This window comes from Panthera pardus, unplaced genomic scaffold (genome assembly GCF_024362965.1).
Source record: "Panthera pardus isolate Hobbes unplaced genomic scaffold, ASM2436296v1 HiC_scaffold_8, whole genome shotgun sequence".
In the NCBI taxonomy this organism is placed as follows: domain Eukaryota; kingdom Metazoa; phylum Chordata; class Mammalia; order Carnivora; family Felidae; genus Panthera; species Panthera pardus.
In genome coordinates this window covers 51,819,853-51,836,642 of record NW_026527013.1, presented here as the reverse complement: position 1 = coordinate 51,836,642, position 16,790 = coordinate 51,819,853, and the positions used below count along the sequence as shown (strand labels likewise).

Here is a 16,790-nt window from a genome sequence, read left to right as displayed (position 1 = left end):
TTGGCAGCAGGTAGTCAAAGGAAAAACTTTTGTTCGTTTTATCAGGCTCTTCTCAGAATCAGCACACTAGTTCAGCATACAGTGCTCATCGTGTGTGTTTCCTGGAGTTCAGTTTGGGCCGGGCTACTAAATGAGCACCTAACCTTTCCATCAACCTGGACTTAACACCTAGAATCATTTAAGACAATCTGAAGTGTCCTTTTACTGATCATGGTGTGGAAAGTACCACACACAGAAGTCTTAATATGGACAGTCAGAGATACAACACAACACAGAAAAATAATCATGACTTAGATTTGAGAATAGTAGGTAAACCTACATTTGGGGGCAAAAACCTGTGTGGTTCTTCTATTTGGTCAAAAGGGGTATGATGGGTGGGTATATAAGTGAACGACATGGAGGGTTACTGTGTGAGAAATGCTGCAGCTGCAAGTTATAGAAACTCAACTTGGCTTAAGCAATTTTTTTAAAAGGAATGTAAATGGCAGAATGTCCACTGGTCAGTTGGCTTCAAGTATAGCTGGATCCAGGTTCTCAAATGATGTCATTATGACTGCATTGCTTTCTCAACTCTGCTTCTAGTCTGAGGCAGGCTGTCTTCTTAAGGAGACACGAGCTTGGTGAAAAGAAAACACTCCTTTCTGAAAATTTCCAGTAAGTCAGGTAATTGACCTGATGTAGGTCATGTGTAAATTCTAGGGACTATTTAGCCCCACCTAAACTATAAAGACCAAAGGTGGGAAAGAGGTGATTCCTTAGAGGAAAACTGGGGTACTGTTGCCAGAAGAAAGTGGCAAGGGCACCAGACAAGAAAAAATAATTTTTACCTGTTAATCACACAAACTGTCTGGAATGTTACCAGAAGGAGGTATTGCCCTTGTCCTGGTAAGCAGTAAAGTCTGCAAACGTTTATGGGACTTCTACAATATGCTCAGTGTCGTGTTACATATTTTCAGATCTTTCTATTCACTTGTTCACTGACCATCTGCCAGACGCTGCATGTGAACAAGCCACACTCCCAGACCTTAAGAGTTCAGACTGATGTGTCAATGCCATGATAGCGTGATCCAAGGGACACTGTGGGAATGTCCTGCAGGCCATCCATCCAGCCTGGGTGGTCAGGAAAGGCTTTCCAGCATAAGTATCATCCCAAGATATGAAGGATCACAGGAAATATATACAGAACCAGGGAAATACTTAAGGAAAGACTATCTCAGACAGAGGAGACGGTGTGCAAGATCCTGAAAGCAAAGGTGATGGCATTTTCACAAAACCAGAACAAGGCCTGTGTGGCCCTGAAGGGTAGAGAATAAAAAGATGTGAGAGCATTGGGTTAGACCCTTTAAATGAGTGAAGAGTCTGGTGTGTGAGTTAGGTTTCAATACAGTAGCTTTAAAAAAAAGATGAGATGAGGCAGCATGGGGCCAGATGGCAGCTTGTAAATCATCCCTCAGAGGTGAACTCGATCCTGACGTGATAGCAGGGAGCCTTTGGGAGGGACTGGTGTGAAGGGATTTGCTGCTGGCTGGCAAGGAATGGAGAGGGTAACAGTGGGTGAGGGCGTGGCAGGGTGAGAATGGGCAGGGACTGGGGCCATTTACATGATTGGCTCCTGCTTTCTTGCACTTAGAGTTCTGTGTAGCTTTGCATAGAACATTTGCCTTCTCTGGGCCTCAGTCTCCCCATGTGTCAAAAGCAGATCATATGGTGTAGCCCCTTGGGATAATAGTCTGGCAGTTCCTCAAAAGGTTATGCATAACATAAGGTTTCCATATGACCTAGGAATTCCACTCTGTACCCAAGAGAAGTGAGAACACACATCCACATGAAAACTCACATATGAATGTTCATAGCAGCATTATTTATAATAGCTACAAAGGAGAAACAATCCAAATGTCCAAATAAATAGATAAATAAATAAAATATGGTACATCCATACAGTGGAATTTATACAGCGATAAAAAAAGAATGAAATGCTAATACAGCCTACAACATGGGTGAACCTTGAAACACACTAAAGAAAGAAGCCAATCACAAAAAACCGCATTTATGATCCTGTGTTTTATGTCCTGTCCATGGAGACAGAACATAGATTAGTGGTTGCCAGGGCCTGGGGGAGGGGAATGGGAAGTGACTGCTAATGGGTACAGGTTTCTTTTCAGGGAATGAAAATGTTCTAAAATGGAAAGTGGTGACAGTGGCACAACTTTGTGAATATACAAAAACCACCAAATAGTACACCTTCAATAGGTAAATTTTGCACATGTGAGTGATATCCCATTAAAGCTGTTAAGGTGGGCAGGGGTCATTAGTCCTTGGCCACAGACATCAAGATCTCTCGTGACCGTGGCTATGAGAGCCTCGTGTAGACTATACTGACTGCAGACGGAGTCTGGCTGCAGAGGGTCTTGGGACAGCTGGTGTGTTCCTGAGCTTCTTAGGTGCTTTCACCCCCAGCCCTGCCACCCCTCCTGCTGACCTAGCTCTCACCCTGATCTACCTGCCCACCTCCCTTCCAGGTCTCTTGGCTCTGCCTCACTGGAACTGGCCTGGGAAGACCAGCAGGGTTCAGAAATCTGGGTTATGTATCCATGCTCCTCCAAGATGGGCTAGTCCCCAGTAAGCAAAACGTTTCATTTTTGCAGTCAGCTCACAAAATGCCATCCCTGTACTACCTTTCCTTTCTCCCATTTCTTTGTGAATTTCTTTATCATTTTTAATTTTTTATTATGGAAAATTTCAAACATATCCAAAAGAGGGAAGAACACATAATGATGTACCTATCACCGTGTTTTACTAAGTGTCAATATTTTGCCAATCTTTCATGTATCTCCCAAACCCATTTTTCTTTTCTGGAATGTTTTAAAAGTAAATCCCATATTTCACACATAAATATTTTAGTAAGTGGAGTGCCTGCGTGGCTTAGTCTGTTAAGCATCTGACTCTTGATTTTGGCTCAGGTAATGATCTCATGGTTGTGGGATCAAGCCCTGCATCAGGCTCTGCACTTAGTGTGGAGCCCGCTTGGGATTCTCTCTCTCCTTCTCTCTCTGCCTCTCTGCTACTTGCTCTTTCTCTCTGTCTCTCAAAATAAATATATAAATGTTAGAAAATATATATTTTAGTAAGGATGTCTAACAGATAAGGAATTTTTTAAATATAACCCACAGTACCATTATCTTACCTAATTAGACATTCTTTAGTATGTCCTAAAGCCCAATCGTGTTCAAATTTCCTGTTATCTTAAAATGTCTTTGTACAATTGGTTTGAATGAGGATCCCCAAAAGGCCCCCATGTAGCATTTGATTGCTGTGTCTCATAACTCTTATTTTTTTTCTTTTAACTCTCTTTTAAATAGGTGCCCCTCCTCATCCATTTTTCAAGCCACTTATTTGTTCTGTAGAATTCTGTGAGTCTTTAAAAAAATTTTTTTTTTCATGTTTATTGTTTTTAAGAGAGAGACAGAGCACGAGCAGGGGAGGGGCAGAGAGAGAGGGAGACACAGAATCTGAAGCAGGCTCCGGGCTCTGAGCTGTCAGCACAGAGCCCAACACGGGATCGAACTCACAAATCGAGAGATCATGACCTGAGCCAAAGCCAGCCGCTCAACCAACTGAACCACCCAGGCACCCCTGTGAGTCTTTTTTAAAGTATTCCTATCTAGGGGCGCCTGGGTGGCTCAGTCAGTTAAGTGCCTGACTTCGGCTCAGGTCATGATCTCACAGTTCCCATGTCCAGCTCTGTGCTGACAGTTCAGAACCTGGAGACTGCTTCGGATTCTGTGTCTCCCTCCCTCTTCTGCCCCTCCCCTACTCGTGCTCTGTCTCTCTCAAGAATAAATAAACATTTAAAAAAGTAAAGTATTCCTATCTCGATGGGAAATCAAATCTTCAGATTGTTTTTCACTTCAAGAAAAGATTAAGGAGACTAAACTAGTGATAAATGCATAGATGCATATTTTTAAACAAACAAAAAAACAAGCATTACCCCTGGAAAACAACATCTAACAAAGGAATTGTAATCACAGTACACTTCTTGAGTCAGCTTGATTCATTGTTTCATGGTTCTAGTATTGTAAATGCAGAAGAATAATGACATTAACAAAAGCAGTACAGAAAAACGTAGAAATGTGGAAAGCTAAATCTTCATATTCCTTAGTGGTAATCAATAGATGAAAGTCTAAATCTGAAAAAAAAAATAACATGAGCAGTACAAGTCTGGCACTTAGATAATAGATATAAAAACCAGAAGAGGCCCGTCTGGGTGGCTCAGTCAGTTAAGTGCACGACTTTGGCTCAGGTCATGATCTCATGGTTCGTGAGTTTGAGCCCTATGTGGAGCTCTGTGGCTGACAGCTCAGAGCCTTAAGCCTGCTTTGGATTCTGTGTCTCTCTTCTCTCTCTCTCTCTCTCTCTCTCTCTCTCTCTCTGCCCCTTCCCTGCTCATGCTCTGTCTCTCTGTCTCTCTCTCAAAAATAAATAAACATTAAAAAAATTTTTTTAAAAAGTAAGAAATAATCAGAAATATCAGAAAGAGTTGACAGGAATTGGAAGTGAGAGGGAATGGGCTAGGAAACAGTGGTTTTAAAGTGTATACCAGATTATCATATTTATTCACACCAAAAATATCTTTTAAAAGTTTCACTCAACTGATATCGCTGGAGGCTAAAATCTGAAAAAGAATGAGTTAAGACTCCAGAAACCCTTGTGGCTTAATTTGGCAAATTCTGTGAAGGAGTGTAACTCTCCACCCAACCCTCCGAGTTTACAGCACAGAGAAGGTTCATCTGGCTGCACCTTCTCCCACCTGTTCTGTCTTTTTGCTGGTGCCTGCCAGAGTGACCAGCCAGAATGAAAATGCCAGCCAACTGTCCTGGACATTGTCTAAGCAGGAGACTTCATCATTGCCAGCCACATCACCTTTGCCTTTTCCTCCTCTCTCCCCTTCCTTAGGAGCCTCTAAGGTACTTTTCAGTGGCTGCTCCCAACAACTCCCAACTTTGTTGAAGATCCTTCAAAAGAGATGTACTGGAGTCTATTTTCATAGCCTAACACAGCAGGGCCACTTGGAAGGGCTGGGATGTTCGTCTCCCTCCCATCTACCTCTCTGAGGTACTTCCTCAGGGATAGGATGGTGCCATCAGTATTAAGAGCACTGGTTCTAGGGGCGCCTGCATGGCTCAGTCAATTAAGCATCCGTCTCTTGATTTTGGCTTAGGTCATGATCTCATGGTTCGAGTCCCGTGTCTCTCTCCCTCCTCTCTCTGCCCCTTCCCCCACTCATGCATACACACATGCTCTCACTCTCTCTCTCTCAAAATAAATAAATGTCAAATAGAAAAAAAAAAAGGGGGTGCCTGGGTGGCTCAGTCGGTTAAGCGTCCGACTTCGGCTCAGGTCATGATCTCACAGTTTGTGAGTTCGAGCCCCGCGTCAGGCTCTGTGCTGACAGCTTAGAGCCTGGAGCCTGCTCAAATTCTATGTCTCCCTCTCTCTCTGCCCCTACCCCGCTCATGCTCTGTCTCTCTCTCTCTGTCAAAAATAAATAAACATTAAAAACATTTTTAAAAAAATAAGAGCACTGGTTCTAAAGTCAGACTTATAGCTTGGTCTCTTATGTGCTGTGTGACTTTGAACAAATTACTTAAGCTCTCTTGAGTTTCAGCTTGCCAGCTGTAAAACGGAGAGCATAATAATACATAGGTTCTTGTAAGGACTTAAAAAGAATAACACGTGTAATAAGGTCTTCATGGCCAATTAAGTGCTTCACAAATGGAGCTATTAACCATCTCCCAGATACTTGAATCATCCCCCACCTATCCCTGCCATTCCAGAGTCTCCAGGATGATGCTGACAGCTCCTTTTGGAACCAGGATACTCCCCACCCATACCTGTGCTCCCCATGTTCCCCATTTATACTTATCTCCACCCCCAGCCAGTCTCCCCTTTCCATAGAATCAGCTTACATCTTGGCCTCTGGCCAAAGGGATCATAATCTCACTTGCCTTTGTGTAGAATCTCAAATCCCCTACCAATAGATGGTTTGGAAACAATGAGATTGGGGCTCCTGCCTCCAAAGAGAGCACTCAGGGAGCAGCTGGCTGGTCTTATGTGGATTGTAGGATTGGGCACTATAAGGCCAGCAAGACTGCAGGGATGAATGGGTAGTCCTACTCGGGGGAAACTGAGGAAGAGAACCAGGCCAGCTCTGAACCTGCTGAAGGAATCTCAACGTCTCCAAAGAAATCTCACCAGAGAGTTCACAGGAAGCAATGACAGGAGGGATTTGGACCCCTCAGCTTCTGTAGTGGGCCCCTAGAACTACCTTCCCCTTAAGAGTGCCCATGGGGGAAAAAACAGTTTCCTCAAAGGAAGTTAGGATGCCGTCAGGAAGAGAGATGGATCTTGGACAATGCGTTAAAAAATGCCCATTATCTATTATGTATAGAATCAGGATCCAGATAACTTATCACAAGATCAGAACAACTGGCTGGATCTAACAAGAAAAAAATAAACAAGAAACAAATGTGAAGTCCTACCCTGAGGGTCAAGAAACCAACTGCACACAAAGAGGTGGGGAGGACCTAGCAGACTGATACTGGGCAACAAAGTGATGTGGCTGCCAGGAACATTAATTCAGTGTGAGGTCATATTAATGGAAGAGGAGAATCTGGGAAAGGGAGGTGAAAGTCCAGCTTTGTCACCAACTGGGTTCAGTTCTAAGAGTTATACTTTAAGGGGGACATTGTTGACCTGGTAAGAAGCCAACAGAGGAAGATGTCAGAATGCTGAGAGCCCAGAATCCTGTCCTTTGAAGAAAGGCTGAAAGAACCTCATTCTAGACGAATGAGAGGTGCCTTTACAATTCTGAAGGGGTTCCCACAAAGAAAATAGTAGAGCTGGTCAGATGATCAGGTGAACTGGGAAAAGCCCAGTTTTTCTCCTAGAGTCAATTAGAGCAGCTGGATTCTGGGGGCACCTGGGTGGCTCAGTCAGTTGAGCATCAGACTCTTGATTTTGGCTCAGGAAGTTATCCCAGGGTTGTGGGAGTCTGTCTGCCTCGCTCTCTGCCCCTCCCCCACTCAGGCCCAGAAGAAGGAGAAGAAGAAGGAGGAGGAGGAGGACAAGGAGGAGGAGAAGAAGGGGAAGAAGAAGGAGAAAAGCTGGATTCGGACTCCACCATTTACTGGCTCTTAGGGACTGAACACTCTTCAAACTGCAACATGTCAGACACAACTGAGGGCTGAGTGTTGCTATTCTGTGAGAGCCAAAGGTAGGCAAACACCGGGAGGAAAATTTCAGCTTGATGCTAGGAAGAATTTTTTTCTTTCTTTTTTACTTTATTTTATTTATTGTTATTTTTATTTTAGAGAGAGAAAGTGCAAGCAGGGCAGAGAGGCAGAGGGAGAGAGAGAATATTAAACAGGCCCCAAGCTCAGTACTGAGCCCTATGTAGGGCTCAATCCCATGACCCTGGGGTCATGACCTGAGCCAAATCAAGAGTTGGATGTTCAATCGACTGAGCCACCCAGGTGCCCCTCTTTCTTTCTTTTTTAAGTGATATTTAGCATTCCTATCTCTGATCACAAAAGAAATACATGGTTGTGTAGAATATTGGTAAACAGAAAAGCAAAATTAAATAAAAATCACATCAACTACTATTTACCTGCTAATAATTAGGGATAGGATAGGTAGGATAGGTACACAGATACATGGATGATAGATAGATACATCCAGGTAGATATTAACAAAAATGGGATCATACAAATAATTATCTGAGAGAACAGAGTATCGCCACATAAAGATGTACGTATTGGTATGTAAGGATGTTTATTGCAGTATTGTTTCTAGTAGAAAAGAAGTAGTTATAAACCAGCTAAATACTGTTCAGTAGGAGAATGTTGGGAATGTGCGTAAATGACAGTGCATCCACACCATGCAGCACTCCACAGCTAGTTGAAAAAAAGGGTGGAGCTATAAGTATGCATCGCCTTCAGAACGTTTCCAACATATATTGCTTAAGGCCAAAAGAAAGTTATAGGATAATATGCCTAGTATGATCCCATTTTTGTGAAAAGAATAGCATGCACATACATGTTTTTATAAGTGAAGGAAACAACATGATGCTAACAGTGGGTACACCTGGGGAGGCAGATTTGAAGAGGCCACAAGACATTGAATGTGTTCTTTGAACGTTTCTGTGTTGACTTGGGACAATCAGCCTACATGATTTTTACACAGAATGACTGAAATTTAAATAAATAAACAATAATCTACCCTGGAAATTTCTCCATGGCATTAAAGATTTTACATCATATTAACGACCACATGTATTCCTTGTGTAAATTTCTCTTAATGTTACTGAACCCGATGGTGGACATTGAGTACATCAGGAGCTGTCCAAAGAGGGACCAGGGGCATTCTGACAGTGTCTATCAAGACCTGAAAATGTGCAGACTCCTAGATCTAACCATACCTCACGTAGGAGATTATCCGACAGGCACACTAGTGCTTGTGCCCCAAGATGTCTACCCAAGAATGGCCCCTGCCTTATTATTCCTGCCAGCAAGAGGCTAGAAACAATCTACATCTCCACCCTCAGGACTGGATAAATTAAAAGTATAGGCTGAGTGCATGCTCCAATTCTCAACAGCAGATACAAGAAATGAAATGGAGCTGTAGAAATTTACATGGAAAATGTGCCAGCACATATTCCACCGTGAAGAGAAGAAAGGCAAGTTACAGAACAGTATGTACAGTATGATCTCATTTCTATTTAAAACGTATATGTGACTGTGCATTGAAAAAGATCTGAAGGATAAACAGCAAGCTGTAAGTAGGATTTACCTCTAGGTATGTATGTATGTATGTATGTATGTATATATGTGTATATATATGTATATATATATGTGTGTGTATATGGATATATATATATGGATATATATATATATATATATGGGTGTATATATATATATATATGGGTATATATATATATATATATATATATATATATGGGTATATATATATATATGGGTATGTATATATATATATCCCTATAAGGATATAGGTATACAGGTATAAAGACAGTGAGCTCCACGAGGTGTGCAAACCAGGATTGGCTGTCCCTTATTCAGGGATGCTGCGGAAGGGAACCTCGGTTCCCCTCTTAGCCCTGAGAATCTCCGAGAGAGGGGAGGTCAGGACGGGGAGCAGAATCCACCCCTAAGGGGAAAGGGTTAAGTGGGGATGGCTTTCCTGTGGGCGGGCTCGGCGATCGGCAGCGCCGGGCTCTGTTAGCCAAGTCTGAGCATCGCGGAGGATGCGGCGCGGGGAGCGGCTGCAGGGACGCGCGCAAGGTGAACGCGGGGGCTGCCGGCTAGGCGCCCAGGTGAGGAGCTGGCCGAGGGAGGGGGCGATGACGGGGCCCAGGCAGGGAGCATGGACTGCAGCCCCCTTTCTGGGCGCGAGCGGCAAGGCCTGCACCAGTGCCCACCCCCACCCGGGACACTGCGGGAAGGCGCGGAGCCAGGAGAGAGGAGCCGAAGGAGGAGAGGTAACCCGAGATGGACCAGGTCCTGGAGGCTGCCCTGCGGCGGCCCTCGCCCTGCCCCCAGGCGGGCCTCTCTCCAGTCCCTAGGGCAGAGAGATACCCCCTACCCTTTACCCCATCCCCCCAAGAATCTGTCCTGTAGCGGGAACCCAGGACTAGGCAGCCTCCCCCGTGCCCATAAATGCCTACATCTCATTTGAATTGCGGGCGGTTGAGCAGATGGCATATGCTTATCACTGAAGGCCTAACTCAACTACCTCCTCTGAAAAGCTTTTGGACCCCCTGTGCAAAATGAGCCATTGCAGGTCTCACAACCCCTAGTGTGGCCATGCGCTGGCTGTGCGACCTTGGGTGATTTGCGAAACCTCTCTGAACCTTGGTTTCATCCTCTATGAAATGGTTATACCCACACCTGCTTGTGTTGAGAGGGTTGGGTGAGATGGAGGACAGGCAGCTAATCTTAGCGCAGGAGCCTTACTGGGTAAGTGCTCAACACAGGAGCACTATTATTAACCAGGACATGTGTCAGTGGCTGTTCAGTCCTTCCTCCTCAGCTACCGCCCCCCCCCAATCCTGACACTGCAATTGAGGCTTCTCTTTGGGTCCCCAGCACCCAGCTAGGAGCAGAGCAGAGTGAATGCTTGAGAAATTAACAAGACTTTAAGGCAGAGTCTAGTTTGGGGGATCTTTGAACCCCCTGAAATTGTCCACAACTTTGGATGAACCTTGGCATTTTTCTGGAGAGAGCACCTGGAACTTTCATTGGTTTCTCAAGGGGTCTGTGAGCCACCAAAGATGAGGAGCCAGGGAGTCTTCCCAGAGAAGAAAGGAGCAGGGCTTCTGCCCCTAAACACACCCAAGCCTCTCCTCTCTCATAGTTGCTGTTCCCTGGCCCTGCAGTCTCCTGGCCACCTTCCTGCCTCCCTGGCTTAACTAGGGACTTAAGAAGAGGAAACTTCAGGGCGTATCTACCCAGGGCCAGGCATATGCAGGGGGCCTGAGGCAAGAAATAAAGATGCAAAAGCAGCCTTTGAAAAGCCCCAGGCCAGTGGAGGAGACCTGAGATTGCATTATGTGACCTGGATGATAGGAAGGGGTGGAGGTGGTGTCAGGGAAAGAAATGTCTAAGCTGAAACAAGCCACTATTATTATCTTACCTGGATTTCTGCACTGGCCTCTCTCCCCCTTTTCAGTACACTTAATTGGACCTTTTTGCTTCCATGCTTAACATCTGCATTGGCTTCCTGTGATACTTAGAATAAAATCCAGGTGCCTTATTGTGGCTTACAAGGGCCCTTGTGATCTAGCCCCACCTTCTTGATCTTATCTCCCTTCGCTCCTTTCTCCTTCCTTTGCTCTGCTCCAGCCACACTAGCCTTTTCATTTCCTGAATTCACCTCATTCATTCTGCTTCAAGGCCTTTTGCACTTTCTGTTCCCTTTGCCAAATACTTTTCCCTCATTATCTTCAAATGGCTGGCTCCTTCTCATCAGCATCTAGCTTAGATGTCACCTCTCAGAGGTCTTCCTGTTGTACCCCCTGTGTAAAGTAGCCCCCATCAATCTCTTAACCTGTTTTATTTTCTTCAGCGCTCATCTTATTTAAAATTATTCATTGTCTGCCCCTTACCCTAGAATGCCAGCTCAGTGAGGGCAGGCATCTTGTCAGTCTTTTCACTGCTTTATCCCCAGGGCCTGGCAGATAGTATGTGCTCACATATTTTGTCGAAATACGTCAGGGGGCTGGTGGAAAGAAAGCTTTCTGGACAAAGGGAAAAGTAAAAGGTCTCTAATGCTTATTAAACTCCTATTATGGGCCTGGCCTATATAATGTGTTTTGTTAGGTAAGTCTTGGAAGAGCTCCTTTGAATTAGGTACTTTTCTTATACCCATTTTACTGATGGGAAAACCATGATTTGCAGAGGTGAGGTGACTCACCCAGGAAATAGCGAAGCTGGGATTCAAACCCAGATCTCTCCTCAAAGGCAGGAGCATGTTCCTCTCCCTCTTCACTGCTCTGATATTTGAGCCAGGCCTTCAAGAATAGGGTTTCAGGGGCACCTGGGTGGCTCAGTCAGTTGAGCATCCAACTTTGGTTCAGGTCATGATCTCATGGTTCATGAGTTCAAGCCCCACATCAGGCTCTGTGATGACAGCTCAGCTCTGTGAGCCTTCAGATTCTGTCTGTCTGTCTCTCTCTCTCTCTCTCTCTGCCCCTCCCCCACTCATGCTCTGTCTCCCTCTCTCTCATAAATAAGTAAACATTAAAAAAAAAAAAAAAAAAGAGGATTTCAGCTAGTGAAGAAGAAGGGAGAGGGCAGTCCAAGCTGAGAGAACAGCAGGAGCAAAGGATTGGGGCATTGGACAGCCCAGTGGTTGTTGAAGGGGATAAGCAGCCTGGTGTAGCCTTGGAAGGCTAAGAGAGAAGCTTATATTATTTCCTGAGGGTGATGGGGAGCCACCAAAGGTTTTGAAGTAGGGCAAGTGGCATGACCAGAGATACATTTTTAAAAGGTCACTCTGGGCAGCATGAAGGGGTTGAACAGGAAGGGGTTGGGGAAAGGGGAGCTCTCTTTCTTTCTTTCTTGCCACCACCCGCCTTGGGACAGCTATGGATGCTCCCAATGCTCACATGTCATCCCCCTTCTCCTTTTTTTAGGCTCATCCAGTGAGGACTGGAAGTTGAGTGTTCTAGGCCCACACATCAGAGTGGACCATGGCCCCCAGCCCATGGGGCCGTGTATGTGGCCCCCTACTGCTGATGCTGCTGCTCTCCCTGGGGCCTGGCCCTGCTCTGGGCCGGCGCCTTCCCAAGCCACTTGAGGACTCGGAACCACACCTGATCCTAGGAGATGACCCCCAGGGCCCTATGGGCACAGAGCCCCATGCCCTCGACTTCTTCTGGCAGAAGTCCAGAGATGAGAGCCCCTGGAACTCCAATGTCCCCCAGGTGCCTGCCGAGGAAGCACCTGAGGCGCCCGCAGATTCTCCCCTTGGCCCAGCCCTGCACGGACCTAAAGCAGCCCATAGGGCTCAGAGAGAAGGACTCCCAGTAACTGATGATCTCCAGATGGCTCGAGGGCCAAGTTCTCATGGCTGGACAGGACCTCCTGACTCACAGGAGCCTATGGAGCAAGAAGCACCAGCCCCCCATCCAGTGGGTCTCCCCCATCTCACTTTCATCCCCATAACTCCCAGACTCCAACTCAGGATAGCTACAGTTTCTCCCTCCCCAGGGCCAGAGGAATCTGGAGGCCAAATGGGACAACAACCACCTAAAGATGAGGGTCTGGTGGCTGAAGCCAAGATCAGAGTCTCAGAGATATCCCCCTTAGACCACCAGGGCCCTTCCCAGACTCTTGCCCCCAACTTGGGCACTACCAAGACGCCAGTGCTGGAAGAACAGGGTGGGGGCGAGGAGGACTTCCAGGAGGCAGCTCAAAGCCCCCTCTTCACCCAACAAGATCCAGCAGCCCCTCATGTTGGTTTGGTATCTCCAGCTGAGGTGGCATCCTCTCAGGAGACTGGGCCCCAGCCAGACCTGGCATTGGCCAAAAGCCTTCCTCCTACTGAGGAGCTACCACTTGAGCTCCCCAAGAAGGCTGGAGGTGGGGAGACCTGGGAAGTCAGTCTTCCAAGTCCCTCACCCAAAGAGGCTGATCTTTCTGATGTGAGGAGCTCACCAAGACCCCAGCCCTCAGGTCCCCCAGCCACAGAGACTCCTGACGGGCAACCTAAGCCAGGTGGGTATCAAAGTGGAGGTTTCCCAGTAGGGCTGGGAGGGGACGGTGTTCCAGCATAGCTGGATGCCCCAGTTTCTATGTGACCTCTGGTCTCTCTGGGTCCCATTTTCCTCATTCTGGCAAATGAGCGTGATTGTGCCTCCCTTTGGGGGGACTAGACTTTGGGGACCACTGCATGGTCAGACAGTGATAACTGCTTTTGTTATTTCAGAGATAGCAGCAATGAATGGAGCAGACCCCATCTCCCCCCAGCGGGTGAGAGGAGCACTGGAGACCCCAGGTACCCCCAAGTCCCTCATCCCTGGCCCCTTGGACCCTGGCCCAACTACAAATCGAACAGAGAGCCCTGTGGGGGCCCTGCAGCCAGGTGAGGGGATGACTAGGGGTTTGGGGGAGAGTGGGTACTCTGTCTAATAATTAAAAACCGAGGTACATGGCGGGGAGTGAATGGGGACAAATACTTCCTTAAAGGAACTGGCCAGGACTTCCTTCAAAAACTTAAGGATAATAAACTAATACTGGGTACTCTGGGACAAGTCATTTGCCCTTTGGGGATGGAATATTCGTAAATGTAACTTGGATATATTTAGTGCAGTGTCTCCAACTCCCACAAATCACTGGAGGAGTTTTTTAAAAACTCCAATACCCAGGCCCCATCCCAAGGAATTCTGATTCAGTTCGTCTCCAGGTGATTCTAATATGCAGCCAATGTTGAGAACTGCTGGTATATTATTAATAAAAGTGATAGGTCATGTCGTTTAACATTACTGGGTGTTGGGCACTATGCTAAACATTTAATCTTCCCCACAATCCAATGAGGTAGGTACTATTATCATCCCCATTTCACAGATGTGCTTAGAAAAGTGAAATAACTTGCCCACCACACTAGAGAATGTGGGAAATCAAAAGCACTTTTCAAAGGGTTATTCTGATATTGTTATTATTGCAGATGAAGCCGAGGAGTGGCCGGGGCGCCCCCAAAGCCATCCCCCAGCACCCCCAGTCCAGGCCCCCTCGACGTCACGCCGGGGCCTCATTCGGGTCACTACGCAGCGCGCCCTGGGCCAGCCACCCCCTCCGGAGCCCTCAGCCAGCTCCATGGCATCAGCCCCAGCCACCAGCCCCCCGGCCAATGCCACCGCCCCTCCCCTGCGCTGGGGTCCCCTGCGGCGGGTGCTGAGCTTTTCCTGGGAGCTGCACGTCTATGGGGTGGGGGTGCTCTTCCTGTTGCCCGCGTTGTTGGCACTGGCCTCACTGGCAGCTGCCCCTGCGGGGCCCCGGCTGGCTCTGGTGGCAGCGGTGCTGGTGCTCATAGCGTCGGGGCTTCGATCTGCCTACATGCTCGCGGACCCATACGGCTCTCAGGCACGGCTGGGCTTACGCACTGGCCTGGTGCTCTACAACCTGCCCTTCCCCTTGCTGCTCACTGCGCTGGCGGCCCTGACCCTACTCGGGCTGGGCGCAGGGCTGCCACAGCAGCTGCAAAACCCGCTCCTGCTGGGAGCGTTGGCGTTGGCGCACGGCGTGGGGTTGCTGACTACTGACCTGTTGTCAGTGAGGCCTGCGTTCAACCTCCTGGCTCAGGGCTTGTCTTGTGCCTGGGGTGCGGCCGTGGCTCTGGGCACACTCTGTCTGTGCCGTCGCCGCCTGCTGGACGGGCCGCGGGGCTGGGATGCCAGCCCGGGCCCGCGGCTGCTGGCCGTGGCCGGCGCGCTGGGGCTGCTGGCTAGTGGCTTGCAACTGGCAGCGGCGCTCTGGCTATACCCGGGCCCAGGTCGGGTGGGTCGCTTTTCGTGGGCCTGGTGGGGCGTCCACTTCTGGCTGCGCCTGCTGGAGCTGACATGGGCCCTCACCCTTGCGCTGGCCGCTGTAGCCGCCGCGCGGCCCAGGCCGCCCACAGAGCACGCTTGCTGGGCTAAGTTGCTGCGCCTGGCGTGCCCCACGCCCTCGGGCAAGAGCGAGGTGCCTGAGCGACCAAACAACTGCTATGCGGGGCCTAGTGGCGTGGGTGCAGGCAGCTTGGGCATAAGCAAGAGCCTCATCCGCAACCCAGCAGAGGGTGGGCCGCCTGCCACGCCCAGTTCAGGCGCCTGGGGGTCGGCTGCGTCGTTGGGCCGTGGTCCCCAGGGTGGCCCTGGACTGTCCCGCAGCAGCGTGGGGCCGGCGCCGTCGATGAGCGAGCTGGACCTGCGGCCGCCATCACCCATCAACTTGAGCCGCAGCATCGACGCCGCGCTCTTCCGAGAGCACTTGGTGCGAGACAGCGTTTTCCGGCGCTGTGGCCTGCGCGGTCTGTCCTCCCCGCCGCCCGGGGGCGCGCTGCGGCCGCGCCGGGGCAGCCACCCCGACCCCGAGCTCGAGGGCGCAGGCTCTTCGCTCCTGAGGGGCCGCTGCCGGTCTCTCAGCGACGTGCGCGTGCGCGGCCCGGTCCCACCACATGTCGCGGATGAACCTGACGGGGCGGTTTCTGGCAGCTCCATGGACAGCTTCTCTCGGGGCTCGCTCAAGATCAGCTGGAACCCGTGGCGTCACGGGCTGTCGTCGGTGGACAGTCTGCCCCTCGATGAGCTGCCCAGCACGGTGCAGCTACTGCCTGCCCCAGCCCCTGCTCCTGCCCCTACCCCCTCCCGGTCCGGGGAACCTCAGAGTGAGGTCCAGCCTCGCTGCAAGCCCGGGGACTCCCGCAGCGCCTCCAGTGACACCATCGAGCTCTGAGGGGTCCAGGGATGCAGGACCGGGGCCCTACCCTCGATGGCCATATGGCTTGGCCGACTGGGACAACTGAACATTTGAAAAACTGGCATTCCCGGGTTTCCATCTAACTACAGCCCCTGGCAACATTGGGGCATGAACCTAACTGCCCCCCTTTTGTTGTTTTTTGTTTTTTAAATATCTATTTTTTTCAGTGGGTATTTTGCACAGAGGCTGTGACTTATGCGGAATACAGGGTGGACATGCATGGATTTGGGTGTGGGATATGGGGTCCAGGTACCCCCAAACACCCCTCCAGACTCCGTAGTGTGGAGATGAGGTTTGCTTGCCCAGACTGACTGTCCTCTTTGTGCCAAAGAAATAAACCCTTAGGACTTGGCTCATGCCTCCCTCTGGCCATGCCAGGATCCTGTTCAGAGAAGAGGTAGCAGTCCCCACCCCTGACCCCCAGCAATCCCAAGTCCCCTATATGTTGGGGAGGGGAGGACCCAGAAAGGAAAGGTACCCCACTGTGGGAAACCTTAAGAATAACGGCTACAGAACATCTATCTGTTGTACACTGTTTTCAGCTCTTTGTATTTATCCTCTTCCTTAATTCTATTAAGCCTGAGTGGAAAGCATTATCATGGGAAGAGTGAAGATCAGAGACAAAAGCAATTTGTCCAGTGTCCTTTGGCAAATGATAGCTGGCAATGAACCCAGGAACCTCCACTCCAAAGCCTGGTTCCTCCATCCCCTTCTCCTAACACTACTTCAGGGCCAAGCCCCTCTGTCCTCCTTATACTG

The 16,790-nt window shown here is 48.8% G+C and overlaps 1 protein-coding gene across 3 annotated transcripts; it reads left to right on the top strand.

The window, feature by feature from the left end:
* Positions 1–8,590: 8,590 nt before the first annotated feature.
* On the top strand, positions 8,591–16,383 carry PRRT3 (proline rich transmembrane protein 3). 3 transcript variants are annotated; one of them, XM_019428212.2, is made up of 4 exons: positions 8,591–8,853; positions 12,209–13,292; positions 13,504–13,659; positions 14,242–16,383. In XM_019428212.2, the coding sequence occupies exons 2-4, from the start codon at positions 12,266–12,268 to the stop codon at positions 16,005–16,007; spliced, it is 2,949 nt and encodes a 982-aa protein (XP_019283757.1). In that variant the 5' UTR covers positions 8,591–8,853; positions 12,209–12,265; the 3' UTR covers positions 16,008–16,383. The 3 variants fall into 3 exon arrangements, with proteins under 3 accessions (XP_019283757.1, XP_019283755.1, XP_019283756.1); XM_019428210.2 differs by lacking the exon at positions 8,591–8,853 and adding an exon at positions 9,102–9,388; XM_019428211.2 differs by lacking the exon at positions 8,591–8,853 and adding an exon at positions 9,397–9,553.
* The last annotated feature ends 407 nt before the right edge of the window (positions 16,384–16,790 follow it).